Source organism: Dermacentor variabilis, chromosome 5 (genome assembly GCF_050947875.1).
Source record: "Dermacentor variabilis isolate Ectoservices chromosome 5, ASM5094787v1, whole genome shotgun sequence".
Lineage (NCBI taxonomy): Eukaryota > Metazoa > Arthropoda > Arachnida > Ixodida > Ixodidae > Dermacentor > Dermacentor variabilis.
The window spans coordinates 32,033,209-32,050,560 of record NC_134572.1 but is presented as its reverse complement, the minus strand read 5'-3'; the positions used below and the strand labels follow the sequence as shown (position 1 = coordinate 32,050,560).

Below are 17,352 nucleotides of genomic sequence, written 5' to 3'. Positions count from 1 at the left end.
CCAGAAAATATAGTAGTGGTCCCGCTACTTTCGTGATTCAATGCATGAAACGGCGTTTTGTTTAAAAAAGCGTTGCAGTTTCGTCCGAAGGGCGCATTGATAGCGATAGCAAAGTGATAGGCGATTACGCGAAATGATGTTCATAGATGCATCGGACGTATAAATTGCAGTAAACATCAACTTGCTAATTAAATTAACAAGCGTGGTGTCACGTGCACACCGGCAAACTTCAACAGATCTCGCTCGATGACCACGAACACTCGCTGTCACAATGCGACGGGAAGCGTGCCTCGGGCTTCGCCGCGTCTCGGAAACTTGAGATTACGTGACCTCGAACACCAGGCGCGCGAGAACTCAACGCCCATGAAGCCACCAGTCATCTCGGCTGCCTTGATTCGATTTGTTAACGTCGTTATTAAAAAAAAAATCTCAGTGCCCTTCCACTCTGTGAAGAAGGATGACCAGCGAAGCTGCGTAATGTGGGCCCCTTAATGGCGAACTGCACCTCCGCCGCGGGTCGACCCGGCATTGCACTATCGTCGGGATCGGCCCATGTATGGGAAGTGCTTAAGAGGAAGCATTAGCTCGGGCCCAACTCCGACGCGGCCTATTCAAATACATGTCAAACGCAAAAAACGTTTTGCTGAGATAAGCTCTGGACCGATTTTAATGAAATTTGTTGCATCTGAGAGAGAAAGTTGAATTCTAGTGACTGTTGGAAGTGGAATTTAGATTTAAGGCTTGCGTTTTGTTAAAAAAAGATTTTCAAATATACGACAGTTTAAAAAAAGTACAGAAGCACGAAGTTTACAAATTAATAGCTCTGCATCAAGAACAGATATTGCGGTTCTATAAAAAGCATCCATTAGATCGTTCGAAGCGGACAAATCGGACAAATTCGATATGTCATTTTACATCTTACGTGAATGAGCTACGTTCTTTAGAAGAGTTTTGCAAAAGGGGTATTTCCATATCACTAAACATTTTGATATTCATGTGTAACATATAAATTTTGTCCGCTTTAGATGCACTATTAGATGCAATTCACAGAATTGTATTATCGTTTCTCGTTGTTGAGTTAAGAGTTGTAAACTTGATAGTTTCGTTTTTCAAAAATTTTCGATTTTTGACAATTTTTGATAAAAAAACGACTACCTAACTCAAGAATTCGAAATCAACAGTCACTAGACTTGAAGTTCTTTCAAATGCAACAAACCTCGTCACATTTGGTGCAGTGGTTGCCGTGAAAAACGAATTCTCCTTTTACATGTATTTAGATAGGAGCACCCGAGCTAAAGCTTCCTATTAAGGCCTGCTTCACCTCCGCCGTGGGTCGGCCCGGCATTGCACTTTCGCGATCGGCCCACGTATGGGGAGTGCTTGACGCCTGCTTCACCTCCGCCGCGGGTCGGGCCGGTATTGCACTATCTCCGAATCGGCCAACGTATGGGGGACTTTTTTTTTTTTTTTTGCTTACGACAGGAAAATTTCCTTGGACGATAGAGATATACAGCTTCACTCTTGAAAAAAAAAAAAAAAGAAAAAAAGCCCTCATTGCCTTAGAGGGAAGCTGAAACACTGTTCGAAAAAAATGAGTTCCCTGCGGCATTCTACAGTTTTGAGTCCACTGAACACGAATATCTCGTTTAAAAAGGGTGGAAACAAACGCAAGCGGCTGTTTTTTTGCAAGAAAACGCGCACCAGCGCCTCAGGGCATCGCGCGAACGCCGCTGTTGCCCGTGATTGGTCGGGACCGCTGCGACGTCATTCACGGGGATCGCCGGTCGGCGCCGCCGTTTCAGAGCGTAGCATGCTGTTCTGTTCTGGCTTCACAGCTGAGTTGTAAGCACTATGGAATGTTCTCGCTGTCTCGGAGAGCTTGTATTTTCGCCGTACGTGTTCGAACCGACAGCCGATAGAGAAAACGATGGCGGCAACGGGGGCAGCGACGATGTTGAGTGTGCCAATAGCGAGAGAGATGTATGTACCTTCTCGCGCGTTGGAAACCTCAGCTGGTACATACGTCTTTTCATGTAGCTGCACGTTCCAATGACGGGAGAAAAAAACGCGCTAAATTGTAACTGTGAACTTGCTGCTGGAAGAAGATTGTAAACACGGGTGCAACTCCGCGATGTCAAGCACCTTTCCGCTGCTTGTCTAAAGTTCCGTTGTTTTTTTGCGTGTTGATACACGATCGCGAACATAAGTGCAGCGTTTGGCTACTTCAAACTCTTCAACATTATCTGCCTGTGTCACACTGGCTGCTTCAAACTCTTCGATTGGTGGTGGTCGTGGAACAGGTTCATCAGGGGCTCTGTTCTCAAGGTGCTCTGCTAGATCCTGAAAGAGTGCAAGGAATGGATGTCATGAATTTCAGCATATCATGCATATCAGCAAACATGACAACAGCTGGATTACTTACAGTAATTGAAATACTTTTTCAGTAATTTATGTGATGGATTAGTTGTCTAGTGGTTTAGTAATGTGAATTATTTGGCGTCTGTTTTTCATGGCTAAAGTAATTTATTAATTGCGTTAGATATGCACCAGTAAGCTGTGTACGGCGCAAGAACGTTGGTAGCGTGCTGAGGTGTCGTGGAGGAACATGGGGGGAGAGGGCATGAAATGTTGGAAAGTGTATGTTACCTTGAAGAAAGGTTGGCGTCCCTTTATACTTTGCTTTTTGCATGCATGGAAACTTTTTGGAAGCAATTGTAAAGTAATACCATTACTTTTCTGAAAGCGGTAATTGGTAGTGTAATTCAAATCAGTGAGCGTAACAAGAAAGTAATGAGTAACGTACTATATTTACTTTCAAATAATGATTTTGCCATGCGTGATGCATAGCTAGTTAAAGGCAAGAAAACATTTTTTGTCCAGCAGCGATGCCTGTATGGGGCTAGACCACGTCGAACGCTGACACGTTCAATACCTCACAACATTACTTCATTATTTGAGCCCGTTCGCATTGCCACGGGCGCGGCTGTGCCGACGCTCGTTTTTGCGTCATTTCGCTGCTGGTAGCAAGCTGTGAGTGCGAACTGTACGGAACGAAGTTTTTGCACGCCGAGTTCAACTACTCTAACGCGAGCATGAAAATATTACCGTAACGCCTCATGCCATGCGATTTGAACACGAATACTGAACAGCTAAACCTGCGGGCACCACGGGGTAGGACGGATAGCAAATATCACTCAATGCGCAAGCGTACCCCCGGCCAGTTATTTCAACGTATCAAAACAGCGCCGAACAAACAGCCCTAGTATAGTGTTCCGTGACAAAGCGGAGTGGAAAAACAGGATGAAAACGGCAAGCACTTTGCACGCTAGTGCATATTCCCGGCTGTGCCTCCACCTCGCTTCGTCATAGGCCGCTGTAGGGCCGTTTGTTCGACACTCAGGTGATCATCTGTTTAAAAAATTGCCCGTGTGCACATTAAAACCCTTACCTCACCTTTCTCCTCTTGGCGAAGGCCGCTCTTGGAAGTGGCGAGGTATTTCTCTTGTGGGAGAATATAGACGGAACAACGCCGGGCGTCAGTCGCGCCGATTTAATTGTAATACCGATTGCCCGCATCGTTGTCAAGCTCCGATGATAATCACTGTCGCGGAAATGGTCCGAACACAGCACAGTTGATTTCGTCGGCAAGAAATTATCTCCCCTCACCGCACGGACCCACTGCGTTGCAAGTTTCTTGTACTTCGGGAACATGTGAAACACCACATCGACTCGCCCGCCTGTGTTCGCACAGCCGAATGCTGCACAGAACGAGGGCATGTTGGGCGCCCTTGGCTGTAGGCACTCACGCAGCACAGAAAGGAAACACAGTTCACGAAAATCGCAAAACAAACGTGAGCGGCGGCACATCTCTCGTAGCGTCGTTTAGTGAAGCGCAGAACGGAAAGAAACATGCCAGCACATGCCAGCACGCCGGTCCGGCAGTGCGGTCCCAGGGAATGACGTCACTCTCGCCGGTTCTCTCCTCCGGCTGCCTCCTCACCCGGCGCTCCGGGAAGCGATGGGGGCGTGTCTGCGGGGGGGATTTAGAAAGCGATTTCTGCCCTTTATATTAACAAAGCAAAGAAAAAAAATTTCAGTACCATAAATTATTCGGTCTGTTCTTCCCAACCCCAGCAATTCATGGAAACTGAAAACCGTTTCAGCTTCCCTTTAAGCATTAGAGGCGTGTGTGGATGCCTCCTACGGGGGCTTTGGCTATTGTTTTCGTGGGATCGCATTACCTTTGCACCTACAACAGTAGCCATGGCCAGCCTAAAGGAGAAGACGCCTAGTGTTTCATACAGGCGGCTTCAACCCGCTGTAGTTGCTCAGTGGCTATGGTGTTGGGCTGCAGAGCACGAGGTCGCGCGTTCGAATCCCTGCCGCGGCGGCCCCATGTCCATGGGGGCGAAAACACCCGTGTGCTTAGATTTTGGCGCACGTTAAAGAACCGAAGGTGGTCAAAATTTCCGTAGTCCTCCACTACAGCGTGCCTCATAATCAGAAAGTGGTTTTGGCACGTAAAACCCCCATAATTTAGCTTTAGACGGTTTCACTTGCGCGATAACTGCAGCCAGAGTGTGCACCCTCAAGAAACTTCCGATCACGGGCCTTATCAGTCTGCTGCGCCGTAACACAAAGCGCGTTTTTAAGTTCTTTTACTGGCGGAAAGTCTATTTTAAGTTTTCACGTAAAAGACATGCGCATTACGCCTCAGAACTAATGCATAAATATTTTCGTGTAACTTAGGGCAACATTCACTTGTAAAATTGTTCTTATCTACAGAGAAAAAGTGTTGAAAATATGCGGGCTTAGATTTTAACGCACTTTTGCTAGTCAATATCGCAGCCACTGCCTTTCTTGCTCGCTAAATTCAGCGGGCTACGTCACTGAGCAGAACCGGAAACAGTCCAGGGCCTACGTTTGTAAAGAGGGAGCGCGCGTTGCCTGCTCCCCTTCCCGTTGCTATAACGTCACGTTGACATTGTTTGTGGGGTGAGTTCTGCTCGACTCGGTGTTGATACCGAAATCGAAAAAAAAAAAGAGAAAAAATAAACGCTGCTACTACCGCTCATCGGAAGTCACACATGACCGGTAACGTCCGGCTTCTCGGAATATGGAAATGACCTCCTAGATTAGCGGCACCCACGTTGAGAAAACTCCGAAACGACTTGCTGGGACTGACGTCATAGCTACTACCAACCAAGTGCACGATCGTCTGGCTAGGCGCCGCTACAGCCCTGACAAAATTGCTTTAATTGTATATATAGACTTCATCGATAAATAATTTAACCAAAGTGAAATTTCGTTGCAGTTGACCTTCACCACGTCTGTGTGCTTTAAAGGACCCCTTACTAGGCTTGGCCAGTTTTAGCTGACAAGCGCAGTGCATACAATGCGCGCTAACGATCGTGTCTGCTAATTATGTCGTCCCTGCGTGTCACGGAACGAGCTTAGATTGCAAACCAAACGCCGTTTGCCCTTCTCGGTTGACGTCAGTCGCACAAGTGCGCCTAAGTAGATGGCAGTGCTGTAACGTCACTCACAGTGACAAGTGACTTCGAGAATTATTCAAATCAACATCAGTTATTCGTTTAATCTGTTGCTTCAATAGACGAATTAAAGTTTAGGGAAATAATAAAACATATAAACCGAATGTCTACGTGTTTTTGTTTTGTTTTACTTCGTACCGTAGCAAGAGAGATCTACTTCCGTTTCGTCTGCTTGTTTCCACGTCGTGCAGTCGTGCTCGTAGAGAACGAAATTGTGTAATTTTCTACCGTGTTCCAACGCCGCAATCATGCTCCATCATCCGCTTGCGTCTGCCTCAGTGTTTGTGTGGCACAGACATCGCTAGTCAGGTGCACGCCCTCGTGCAAGTGGAGAGAGTGTGTGTCTATGAATGTCTGTGAGCCTATGCTGGCGGTGACGATCGCCTCCTGAAATCTTTGTTTCACGGCACTTCAGATATTTCTATTTTAGATATTGATGAAATAATTTGAAAATTCTTGTGGTAGATCACTCCTTACAGGGCACATAACAACTTTCAGCGCGTAACCAAAATTTGCTATGTGGCCTGTTGACTTTGAGAGGAGAGAAAAAAATCCGGCAGAACCCTCTTCACGACGACCGTCGGCGTTAATGCGATTGGCATTAAAGCAATTTAGTCAGTCATCGTATTGCCAACTGCTAAACGCGTCATATATGAGGCGTATATGCAGCCGCGCTCCTCTCTCGCGCTAAGATGATGATGATTAATGTTATGTCATGGCATGACATGTCTTGTCATTCATGTCGTACTTGCCATACATTCATATCACGCTTAATTGCCATGTTATGGTATCCACGTCGTTCATGTCATATGCCGTGCATGCATGTCAAGTCATGAATATCCAGATATATATCCTGTTGAAGAAACGGCCACGACTAGCTAGATATACTCAAATTACCTAAAATAGGAAAGGAACGCTAATCGCATTAAAAGAAAGAAGGAAAGACAAGTGGCAGGAAATAGAAAATTTCGAAGGCGACGAAAGAGTTTACAAACAGACGTCATAAACAACATACCCAATATGGAAAAGTGGCGATAATTCGCCGAGGACGACATTGTCGTCAAAAGAAGAGCAAGGCGCATAACACAAAGTACGAGCATCACAGACGAGGGTCTCGTTCCGTGGTTCAGAAGAAATATAGTATAGCTTTGTGAAGCCACGTATAGAGTTGAAGCGAGTCCTTTGGAAACAAGAAATCAATAAACACAGTTCTTGCAAGATTAGGCTGCTAGAACCTGTTTAGCGGTGCACAGCGACAACTGTGGAAATTTTCACAGTCCCACAGCAAGTGCCCAACTCTTTCGCGGTTTGGTTCACAGACGCCCTTATCCTGCATAGGGCAACGAATCGGATTTAGCTTTGGTGGGCTTGTATACTTGTGCACGCATGGCTTTCCCGCTTCTATATCTACGGCATGCCTGATGATGAATAGTGGATCTTGTCTACTGACGCCGCTGTCACTATATACCGTGTCTAGGTTCGCAGGTGAAACCTGTAAGCGAAGCGCCAGCAACGAGCCAGGCCGTAGTGAACGCCCCTCAACGACTGTCAAGGACTGCATCCGGGACGCCAAGGAGAATGGCGACGAGTCCGAGTTTGCGACAACCTTCTGCGCCGTCTTTTGATGGTTGCGCCTTTTGCCGCACAAACGGAGAGCGCCGCTCCTTCTACTTAAGCCACGCCCTACGAGAAGACAGCGGCCCTGGGTTCGTATACCAGCATACATACAGGGTGTTTTGAAGAGAATAGCTTTTTTTGCGTCTTTCGACGGTTTGCGTGGTTGGTTGGTGGTCGATAGTCGGTGGTCGGACACGGCAAGGAAAACTTTCGTTCGATCGGGTATTTCGCGTACGCTGACAAGCATCGTCGATTGTTTCTGCAAATTTTTGTTTACGTTAACATGATTTTTAAATATCGCTTGAGGCATTTGTTCTAAGAATCGCCTGTGGAAATGCTGCTCTACTTACACTTTTATAAACAGAATGCTTCTTTATGCATTGAAGCTCAAGAATTACAATGCATTATGCCGAAAATTTTGGGAATTCAGATCTCGAAACTGGTGTCATTCTCAAAATTCATTCCAAGTGTATGTAAATTTTGAAGTCACCGTCTACAATTCGTAAATTGCAATATGTGAGTAAGGAATTTAGTTTAAAAGGGGGCCCTAAACCACCCCCCGTGCTTGACGAAGAAATGCAGTCCGCGGATAGCATACGCTGCGCTGAACATCTCAGCCAAGTTTTGCAGTCGTGCGCGGCGCGTGGTGCTTGCAAGCGGAGCGCGAAGTCACCATTTTCTCAAACGCTGTCTTCAACAGAACCCCGCTCCTCACTCTCTTCTGGACGATTTATTTCGTAATATAGCACATTCCCATACGGGGCTGCTATTGGCCAATATCTGACATCAATCAAGAAGGGTGTTCGGGTCAGTGCGCCTCTTCCTACTGTTACTGGGTATATTTATTGAAGCAGTTTATAAGCAGGCTGAAGTATACGCGAAAATCTGCTTTGAAATTTCGATACTTTCTTACTTCAGGAAGAAGTCGACTATCGTCTACTCACGCTCGGCCGCGTTCGCTCGCTTAAAGGGCCCCTCACCAGGCCTGGCCATCTTGAGCTGAAAAGCGCAGAGCACACATTGCGCGATAACGATCGTGTCTGCAAAGTATTACATCGCTACGCGTCGCGAAAAGATCTGAAATTTCAAACCGAACGCCGTTTTCCCTTCTCCTCGCGGCCGCCGCACTCCAAGCCGGAGTATGACGTACTCGTGTACCTGCGCCTACGTACTGGTGTCCGCAGTGTGACGTCGCTCGTGGTGACACGTGGCTTCGAGAATTATTCAAGACATCTGTTATCTGTGAGATATGTTGCTTGAATTGATGAATTGAAGTCTAGCGAAATAATAAAACACACAAATGGAGTATCTGCGTGCTTTTTGTTTTACTTCGCACCGAAGCAAGAGATTTACTTTCGCTTCGTCAGCTTGTTCCCACGGTCGCGCGGTCAAGTGCGCAGGTACCGAAACTATGCCATTTTCTACCGTGTTCCAGCGCGTGATCAGGCTCTGCGATCCGCTTGTTCTGCTTCAGTATTCGTGTAGCACTGAATTCATGTGTCCTTCTGCACAGCGCGCAAAATCGTGCGCTGCCCGTAGCGATAACAGCTCGCGCGCAACGCCGCCAGCAAAAGTGCGTAGCGCCGAAAAAAAAAGAAGCGAGGAGACAAAAAAGTGAAGGCGGGGCCCGTGACGTATGTGTCACGCGATCTTCGAGGTCCAGCATGGGAGAACGTAGGGAAGGAATTTCGCTTGCGGAGGCTAGACGGGGCGAGTGGAGAGAGTGTCTCGCTATGCAGTGGAGCTAGCGTCCTGAAATCATCGGTTCGCGGCACTGAAGTATATTTATCTAGGCTATTAATGGAACCGATGTGAAAATTTTTTGCGGCAGAGCGCTCGCTAGAGGACACGTAACAAATTCCAGCGTATAACCTAAATTTGCTATGGGGCCTGGTGACGGGCCCTTTAAGAATTAAACTGGCCACCCTGCTTGTCCGTGTCGTAGCCGTTGGGTCTCGCTAATTTCGTCTAGTTTTCAGCATTCAACTATAGCCTCGAATCATGCTAAACTTAAGCTCAAACCACTCGTGAACGCTTGGTAGCGCGCGCTCTCTGCTGGTCACTGCTGGTTAGAAGCCTTGGCAGACTTTGTTTCGTGTTGATCTATTGATGGCGCTTCAGTATGCGGACATTTGATCTGGCTACTGTCTGTCGGTTAAGCTGGTGCAGGACAGAGCTGATCGCACCACATCGCACAACCAGAAAGGAGTGTATGAGCGCGAGAGCGCACTGTCATGCACAAAGCGAACGCTGTGCATACGCACTGCCGTTGCATGTAGCTTCGGCCTGATACGTAGCATAGATACCGCGGTCACCAGGGTGTGCCGCGACGAGTCCGCTGGCTGAGCGCACTGCGGCTCGCTGAGGACAACCGCGTCTGGCGCGTCGTAGGCTCTAAAATCGGAAGTAGCCGGGCAAGGGAGCAACAGTTCAGGATCGCCAGTCAGCCTCTAGAGTCTGTGAAGTTGTACGTTTAACTAGGTCGATTACTCACAGGGGACCTTGATCATGAGAAGGAAATGTACAGAATAAAAATGGGTTGGAGCACTTTCGGAAGACATTGTCAGATTCTGACTGGAAGCTTACCATCATCATTAAAAAGAAAGATGTGCGATCAGGGCAGAAACTTGGGAGATTGACAAAGAAGCTCGAGAAGTTAAGGATCGCGCAAAGGGTGATGGAACGAAGAATGTTGGGCGTAACCTTAAGAGACAGGAAGAAAGCAGTGTGGATCATAGAGAAAACAGGGATAGCCGATATTCTAATTGACATTAAGAGCAAGAAATGGAGCTGGGCAAGTCATGTAATGCGTAGGTTAGATAACGGGTGGAACATTAGGGTTACAGAATGGGTGCCAAGAGGAAGGAAGCGAAGTCGGGGACGGCAGTAGACTAGGTGGGGTGATGAAATTAAGAAATTCGCAGGCGCTAGCTGGAATCGGTTGGAGCAGGACAGGGGTAATTGGAGATCGCAGGGAGAGGCCTTCGTCCTGCAATGGACATGAAATAGGCTTATGATGATGATAATGATGATGACTTGAACATCCAAAATCAAATTTGAACGGCGCGCAGCGATGACATTCAGTAGGCGGAGCGTTGAGGGCACATCCTGCTCGGCTGTAGCCTTCTCAGTGCAAGTCATTGATGAAGAGGAAGCGCCGCATTTGGTTGCCGGTAACTTCGTTTCTGCTGAACGCATTGAAATAGTTTTTGCGGCAAAGTCTTTCTGTAATAGTGAAATTTAACTTCAAATGCATTTCTCGACTTTGATAAAAAATGGTGCAGGGCCAATTTAATTAGCGAACTTTGTTACTTAGCCAAATATTTCTTTTCATTTCTCGTGCACACGATGTCTACCTCAGAGTGTCATCTATGTCAAGAAGTAGAGTTGTGCTACAAGCCGCGGTTGAGTGTTAACATGTTTGTTAGAGAAAAGTTACTCCCGTATTTATCGTTTGCTAGTAATGTGCCCTGCGCTGACCTTTGGCTGTACACAGGCTTGAACTCATTCAAGTGTGGCCGTGTCCCCAAGACCAAAGGCCATAATAGAAGAAAGTGTTCAGAGATGCCGAGCCTCTGCAGAAAGCGAAGTGGACAACAGCAATGTTGCTAAAAAGGGCCACTATATTATTTTTGTGTTGCATGTCAGTCTTCGCTCTTTCATGTTTGCTGCGGCTAGTGCAATGCGTCTATAATTTCGTTAATAAATTGCGTATGTGCGTAAAGGGCGTGTGTAAACGGCACGTGGCTTGTGCTTAGGATATTGAGTTTTACAGAAATAGTTGCGGCATCGGAAAGGTGTGTCGCTACAGCGGACAGCGCTTTGTGCTCGGTACTGAGCACACTCACTGAGCATGCGCATAATGGACTGCGCAGGTCAACGGGTCGCGTCACCTGTCCCGTGCTGAGGAACTACCAATGTCCCCAGTGCGGATGTCCCGGAGGAGACGAAGCGCACACGCTGCGTTATTGTCCGCTGAATCGGGACTACTTGTCCCCCTCGGTGTACAAGACGCCGCGGAAGTCGAACGGACAGCCCCGCAGGCGACCACGTGGGCCTGAGCCACGACGCTGTGGTTCCAACGACGCGCCGGAGGCCTCCGTCTCTGGCCACAGGGTCGATGTGTACAAACCGCAGGCGCCGCAAATGTGCACCATGAGTCCGCAAACGCGACAAAGCTTTCATACCGAGAAGCGATGGAGCAGCGAGCAGTGGCATTAAATTATAACGCTGGCGAGTAGCCGTGGGGACGACGCGAGCACATGGCACACAGTAAGTCAGGGGTCTTAAGTTTTTTAGATATAGCTTTTTGAGAGCATTATTTCTATTTAGTTTGATGTGCCATTTGACACCGTCAAGCAGTCTCAAGAAAAAAAGTATTGTCCATAAATGCGTGTTTACTGCAGCACTGGCTGCCGCACTCTGGGCGTTCATCCAGTGAAGCATGACAAATCTATGCTGCTGATGATTGGTGGTTCTCAATGGAGGATAGATGGAAATGAGCTAAGTGGTCCCACGTAAATGAGAAACGGTGGCATGCCATATATGGATTAAACGACGTTGTTGTGTTGTCTGCCGTTACGTTGAGAACGCAGCAATAATCTTCATTATTAGGTGTGGGTTTCACTCGTGCCCACCGCATTGAGATGTCAGCTAAATCGTAGCTTCTTTGCAGCAATCTACGCTGACACAATGACAAGCGAGGCCCGGAACTGGAGCGGGTGGCATTGCATGAAATCACGGTGAAATTTCACGTAATCAGCAGCAGTACCACAGTAGGAACGACGCTTCAATTACATAGTATAATTGAAACCACCGTATGGTATAAGTGGTGGTTTAGTTATCATTAATTATAACAGTCGCGTGTAGTGCGATTATGTGGAATAGCGTGTATTTGTGACTTGCATACAGTATTACAGGAAAAGCAGCGGTTACCGTTGATTAACTGTAGCGTCATGCAATAACTCTATTGAACTGAAGGAATGCGTCGACAGGATCGCGCATTATTGCATACATAAAAATTATCTAGCCGTGAGCTGAAAGAAGCAGCTCCGTTGTTTCCAGCTCGGGGAGCTGCGTTGTTTGTGTCGAAATGAACTGTTTGTAGGTTGTCGCTTTAATCATGCGCATGATGCGTGGCCATAATATGCAAGTGTTGTTACGCGGTTTTCTTTTTATATAAGGTAGACGACATTAAATGGCCGGCTCAGTAACTCGGCAGTGTTTGTGTCTTGGTCTTTTTTTTTTTTGAGCGTTTGGAAAAGCAAGCTGTGTGACTGTGGCCTGGACTTATCAACATCAAGTCCATTCTACAAAAAAAAAAAAAAAAGAAAGCTGGACCTCTGTTCCCAGCGAGCAATCTAAGTACGCCTGTATTGCGTCTTCCCGACTAACTGTACCTGCTAATTTCTTTACCTCGGTCCGTCAAGGTAGCTCGGTGGCTATGGCGTTGCACTACATAGCTCAAGGTCGTGGGCTCTATCCCGGTCGCGACGGCCACATTTTGATAGAGGTAAAATGCAAAAGTCCTCGTTTACTTAGGTGTTTAGGTTCACGTTAATGAAGTCCAGATATTCAAAATTAATCCCGAGTCCCCACTACGGCATCCCTCAAAATCAGGTTGCGGTATTGGCACGTAAATTTACTAGGTTTTTATTTCTTTATTTCTTCACAGCACTTAATTCTCGGTCATATTGTCGGCAGTACTATCGTGGCTTGTCAGCTTGCGCAGTGCCATGCCAGTGTCACACCGCCGTTTCCTTTAATTACCTTCGTTGTAAAAGAGAGTGTAAGCTACAGAAATAGCTCAAACTACCTAATCGAAAATTGCTGATTCAGCAGTAGGATGTCATCCCTGTTCTATACATGTCAAGACGGACTAAGGCGACAACAACATTAAGCGTACTTGTGGGCCGTGGAACGTAATTGTACTCTCAGCGTAAATTCAAACGCGAACAATTGTGAGGCTATTGGGGGCTAGCTTCACCACTGGAAAAGCTCGCGCCACCGTCGGCGTGGCGTGGCATGAGGGATCACGTGGACACAGCGGCCGCGTCGGCTGCTTCGGAAGCGCCGAAGCGAGCTGAAAACGAAAGCTTAAAGTCGCAGCTGTGCTGCAGTTCTGATAAAGTGGTGAGGATTTACCGCATTAGGTGTCTGCTTGACAACAGTCGAAAGTACTGTGATAGGTAGTGGCTGCCTTTGGAGGCGTGCAGCATGGTAGGCTACTGTTCGGCGCCGCAGTGCCCGACGTACGCAACGGAGCCCGGTGTCAGCCTTATTCTCATGTAGCCGCAGGACAAGGAGCTGCGTGAAGCTTGGCTCGCGAAACTTAGAACCGGCAGACAGCCATCGGCTGCAACTCGGGTATGCAGCAAGCACAGACGCGAGGAAGATTTCTGCTACGGCGCCGGGACTGCGATTTTCGGTGAGTAGCAGAAAACGCGTACTGAGACGTTCGCCCGCGCCCGCTGTCCGGCTAAAGTCATGGCGGCTTGGTCTATGAACTTCTTGCTAGAGACTGGCAAGTTCACTGAAACGGAAAGGGAGTGGTAAGACGCACATTAAAGAAAGGCATGGCACGTGGTCATGTTTGTTTTACGAATTAATGGACTGGATTACGAAAAAGAAGCAGAGGGAAATCGCACGCTGAGAAGACCGATAAACATACAGTGCGACGTAACTTGAGAAATAATATTCAAATGTCCAAGAATTTAGAAGAAAAAAAAATAGATTGAATCGTCGCGACGGCACATCACAGTCATCGTATAGGCGTCGAACTCTCTATAACAAAATTATTTTTGAACAGTTCTGATAGCGTCGACGCAACAATGGTTGCTAGTGTACTGCTAAATGCTCATATGCTGCGGCCTAAAGCTCACGGCAAGGTGTGAAAACGCGCTCACAGCGAAAGCAAAACATTGTGCGTGGACATGCATGCAGACGCGCAGTCGGTCGCTGCGAACCCGTGCGATCGCTCCATTGAGGCTTCATTCTGTTATGCTCCATTTGGCTATACAGAGAACCCACTATAAGAACATATTTCGCATAGTTTACTCTCAGCGTTTGCCTGCCTTTCACGCAAGAAGCCGGTTCGGGAGACTCGACGGCGATCGCGCGCAGTGGCGTTCACTGTGCGTATTCGGTAAACTGACAGAGTCTGTAAACGGTTCTGTGCTTTCAATTTGCCCAAGATTATTATTTTGACAGTAAGAACTGAAACTTCCCCCGTTTCGGTAGTACTTAGAGAAATGTCCAGGAGGGCTGCCGCGTGGTGCTTTTATTGAGCGCCGTAAGCGAAATCTATGAGGAGCGCGCCGCGTGATCCTTCATACTACGCAAGGGGGGCGCTTCCGACAGATGGCGACTCTAAGTCCTCGCCCCCAATACTCGAATGCGTTAGTCAGTTTCCAGGTTTTCCTGGATGTGTATCAGTGGCTTAATTCAGACTTAATAAAGTACACCTGGAACTACTTCATTCTTAGAAATGGGCTACAGAGTGATTACGCGTCACATTTTTATACAATTGGGCATAGCAGGCGTTATTATCAGTTATTTCCGGTTCGCGTTTAAATTTGTGCTTGTAGTCCACACCAAAAAAGCGCAGATTCACTAAGTGCGGGACCCCCTGGTTTAATATTCGCTAGTATTTGCTTTTCCTAAGTCTAAAGAGCGCTGTAATAGGCTGTACACAATAGCGGAAAGGAGCAGACGACACAATTGATGGCTTCAGGGTACACAAGAGTTTTGACTGGTTTAACGTACTGCGACGACCAAGGTACACCGACGACGCAAGTTACGCTATGTCGGCGAAAAGTGGACACCGTGCAGTCTAGCGTCACGGGGCAAGCGACATGACCGGCGTTTCTCGGCTGCTTGACGTGGCCGGCACGAAAATAGAACACGTTTCATGCCGGAGCCGCTAGACCAGGGTGCGTCACGCGCTAGCTAGGCTGGCCGTCAGTATGCTGGCCTACAGTTCGGGTGTGCTGAAGAGAGTGGGCCGAGTTTGCGCCTTCGCCAAGGGGAATAGCACTCGCCGGATTTTGTGCGCATGCGCTGCGGTCGCCTTTCTACGCATACTGGCCAAAGCGGGCGCTCGTCTGCGCAGTGTGTGCAGTTGTTGCAAGCTGGCGGGGTCATAGAACCATAGGGAACTGGGACTTTTCAGCGACTACTTCAAGAGGTGCCGGACTTACGAATCTCACATCGCGTCGAAGCTTGTATGATCTAGGCAAGCAAGGCATAGCAGTTCCAAACCGACAGACCGCGCTGAGTGAGCCGAACGGTGTATTACATATTGCACAACCGCTCTGACTTGCTACTCATCGACTGATCCCCGTCAGCTGCGGCTGTTCCTACACATCCGCATTTGCAACAGTATCGACTTTGCAAGCTGGGGCCTGTGTTTTCATTTTCAACTCTTGTGTCCTGTTTACTAGCGCCGTTTGGCCCTTCAGCATGCTCTAACTAGTCCGGCTCGACATCATGGTTCAGTTGCCATTTATAATAGATGTACGTCGTAGATCATCTGAAAACGTGTCGACTTCATGTATGTACTGTTTGCCGCAAGTGTCGAGTGGGCACGAGATAACACCGCGACAGGTGGAATGGGACCAGGGATCCGACATTGTCCATCTGGATTCCCGCATCGGTACTGGATTAAGATGCCTCGTAGGAGTAGCACCTTACTTCGCGATTCCTGGTCAGGGGATGGCGCTATGGACTTTCGGCGCAGTTCGCTTGTATTTGAGGTCTCAAGGCAAAATGAAAACCATTGTTTTCGGGTGCTGTCACGCATAAGACAAGACCAGAAGAAACCAAGAAATGGCCCTTTTAGGCCTGGTATGTGGACGCTTGTTTTCTTCGTCTCCTCTAAACAGGGAACTTACCATGATTCGTATGGTTCGACAGATTGTCTGTACGGCAAGATAGGGTATCAAAGAATAGAAAGTCGAGCTGGTGAAGTCACCATGTTGGACTGATAGCTGATACGTTCGAGCGATGGTATGTAGGTATGAAAAACGAGCAGAAAAGCATGTTACTTTCAACTTTTAGCCGAGTGCTTTTAGAATGGGAAGTACTGGCAGGCAAGCGTGACGTCACCTCTCCAAGCTTGGAGGCCTCGAATTATTAAGGAGGCGTTGCGCCGTAGAAGTAGGGACATCTGCTTCCGTGGTGCAACGCTTCCTTGATAGTTAATGCCGACTTCATAATGACTTCAAACTGACTAGTTCAACGTTCATTGCTTCTATAGAGCTACTACGGGTGGAGCTCAGTAGCAGTGGTTGTAGTAGTAATGGTTGTCAGTAGCAATTGCGCCATCTCGCGCCAAACCACTGAGCTGCGCCAACCTGCGTCAAAACACTAATTTACAATGAATTTGCCAAATTTAGCAAGGTGTGCTTGTTCAGTGGCAACCACACAACCATAGGCATGCGTTGGCTAGCGCTTAGCCCTGCGATCCAAGCCTGTTTCGGCGTCGGCGTCTTTGGAGTGTGGTTTGTTTGGTGGCGTAATAGTAACTGAAGAAAAATGAAAACCGTTTTGTGCTATACAACGCATTACGAATGTTTTATAAAAGTGTTCTGCGTTTGCGTATATGTGGACCAGCTAAATATGATTTGAACTGGTGCTCATTTCATGGCGCAGTCGGGGAAAAAAAAAAAAGCAACGCTGAATGAGTAAGGTCGTACGGTCTGGTCGGCCGTGTAGCGCGTCAGTTTATACATTTTAGCTCTAGGCTTAGCATCCTGCGTGTGACGTTTTTTCGCACGTGCACCACGTCCGGTAACTGGGATGATAGTGCGCCCGGCACACCGACAAATGACCGGCTTGCTTTTATGAAAATTGGTCACAAATATCCAGTGGCAACCGCAATCGTCGTTCAGATGTGCACTCAGGCTGCACAACTTCCTGCCCGGCCGCACCGCACAAAATCAGACTCTTGCCGTGGCAGAACGCAAGCCAAGGGTGTAAAGTTTCATATTTAGTCAACCGTAGTGGCCAAATTGTGGTGATAATTAAACGTTTGGCGAAACCGCAAACCTCCGAAATTGCGTTCATGGCAACGATCTTCACGACGCGACTTGTGCAGATCTAGTAAAAAAAATTTAATAAGCGAATGTTCGGCGCACGAAATATCGGTTGCCGTTTTACGCTGGCTTTATGGCGCCTGTGGCGG

General features: G+C 47.7%; 1 protein-coding gene across 1 annotated transcript; it reads left to right on the top strand.

Moving 5' to 3' along the window:
* The first annotated feature begins 7,130 nt into the window (after positions 1–7,130).
* nanos (RNA-binding protein nanos) lies at positions 7,131–11,414 on the top strand. The gene is made up of 2 exons (XM_075693973.1): positions 7,131–7,258; positions 11,045–11,414. Exons 1-2 carry the CDS (start codon positions 7,131–7,133, stop codon positions 11,388–11,390), a joined length of 474 nt encoding a protein of 157 aa, XP_075550088.1. The 3' UTR covers positions 11,391–11,414.
* Positions 11,415–17,352: the final 5,938 nt, after the last annotated feature.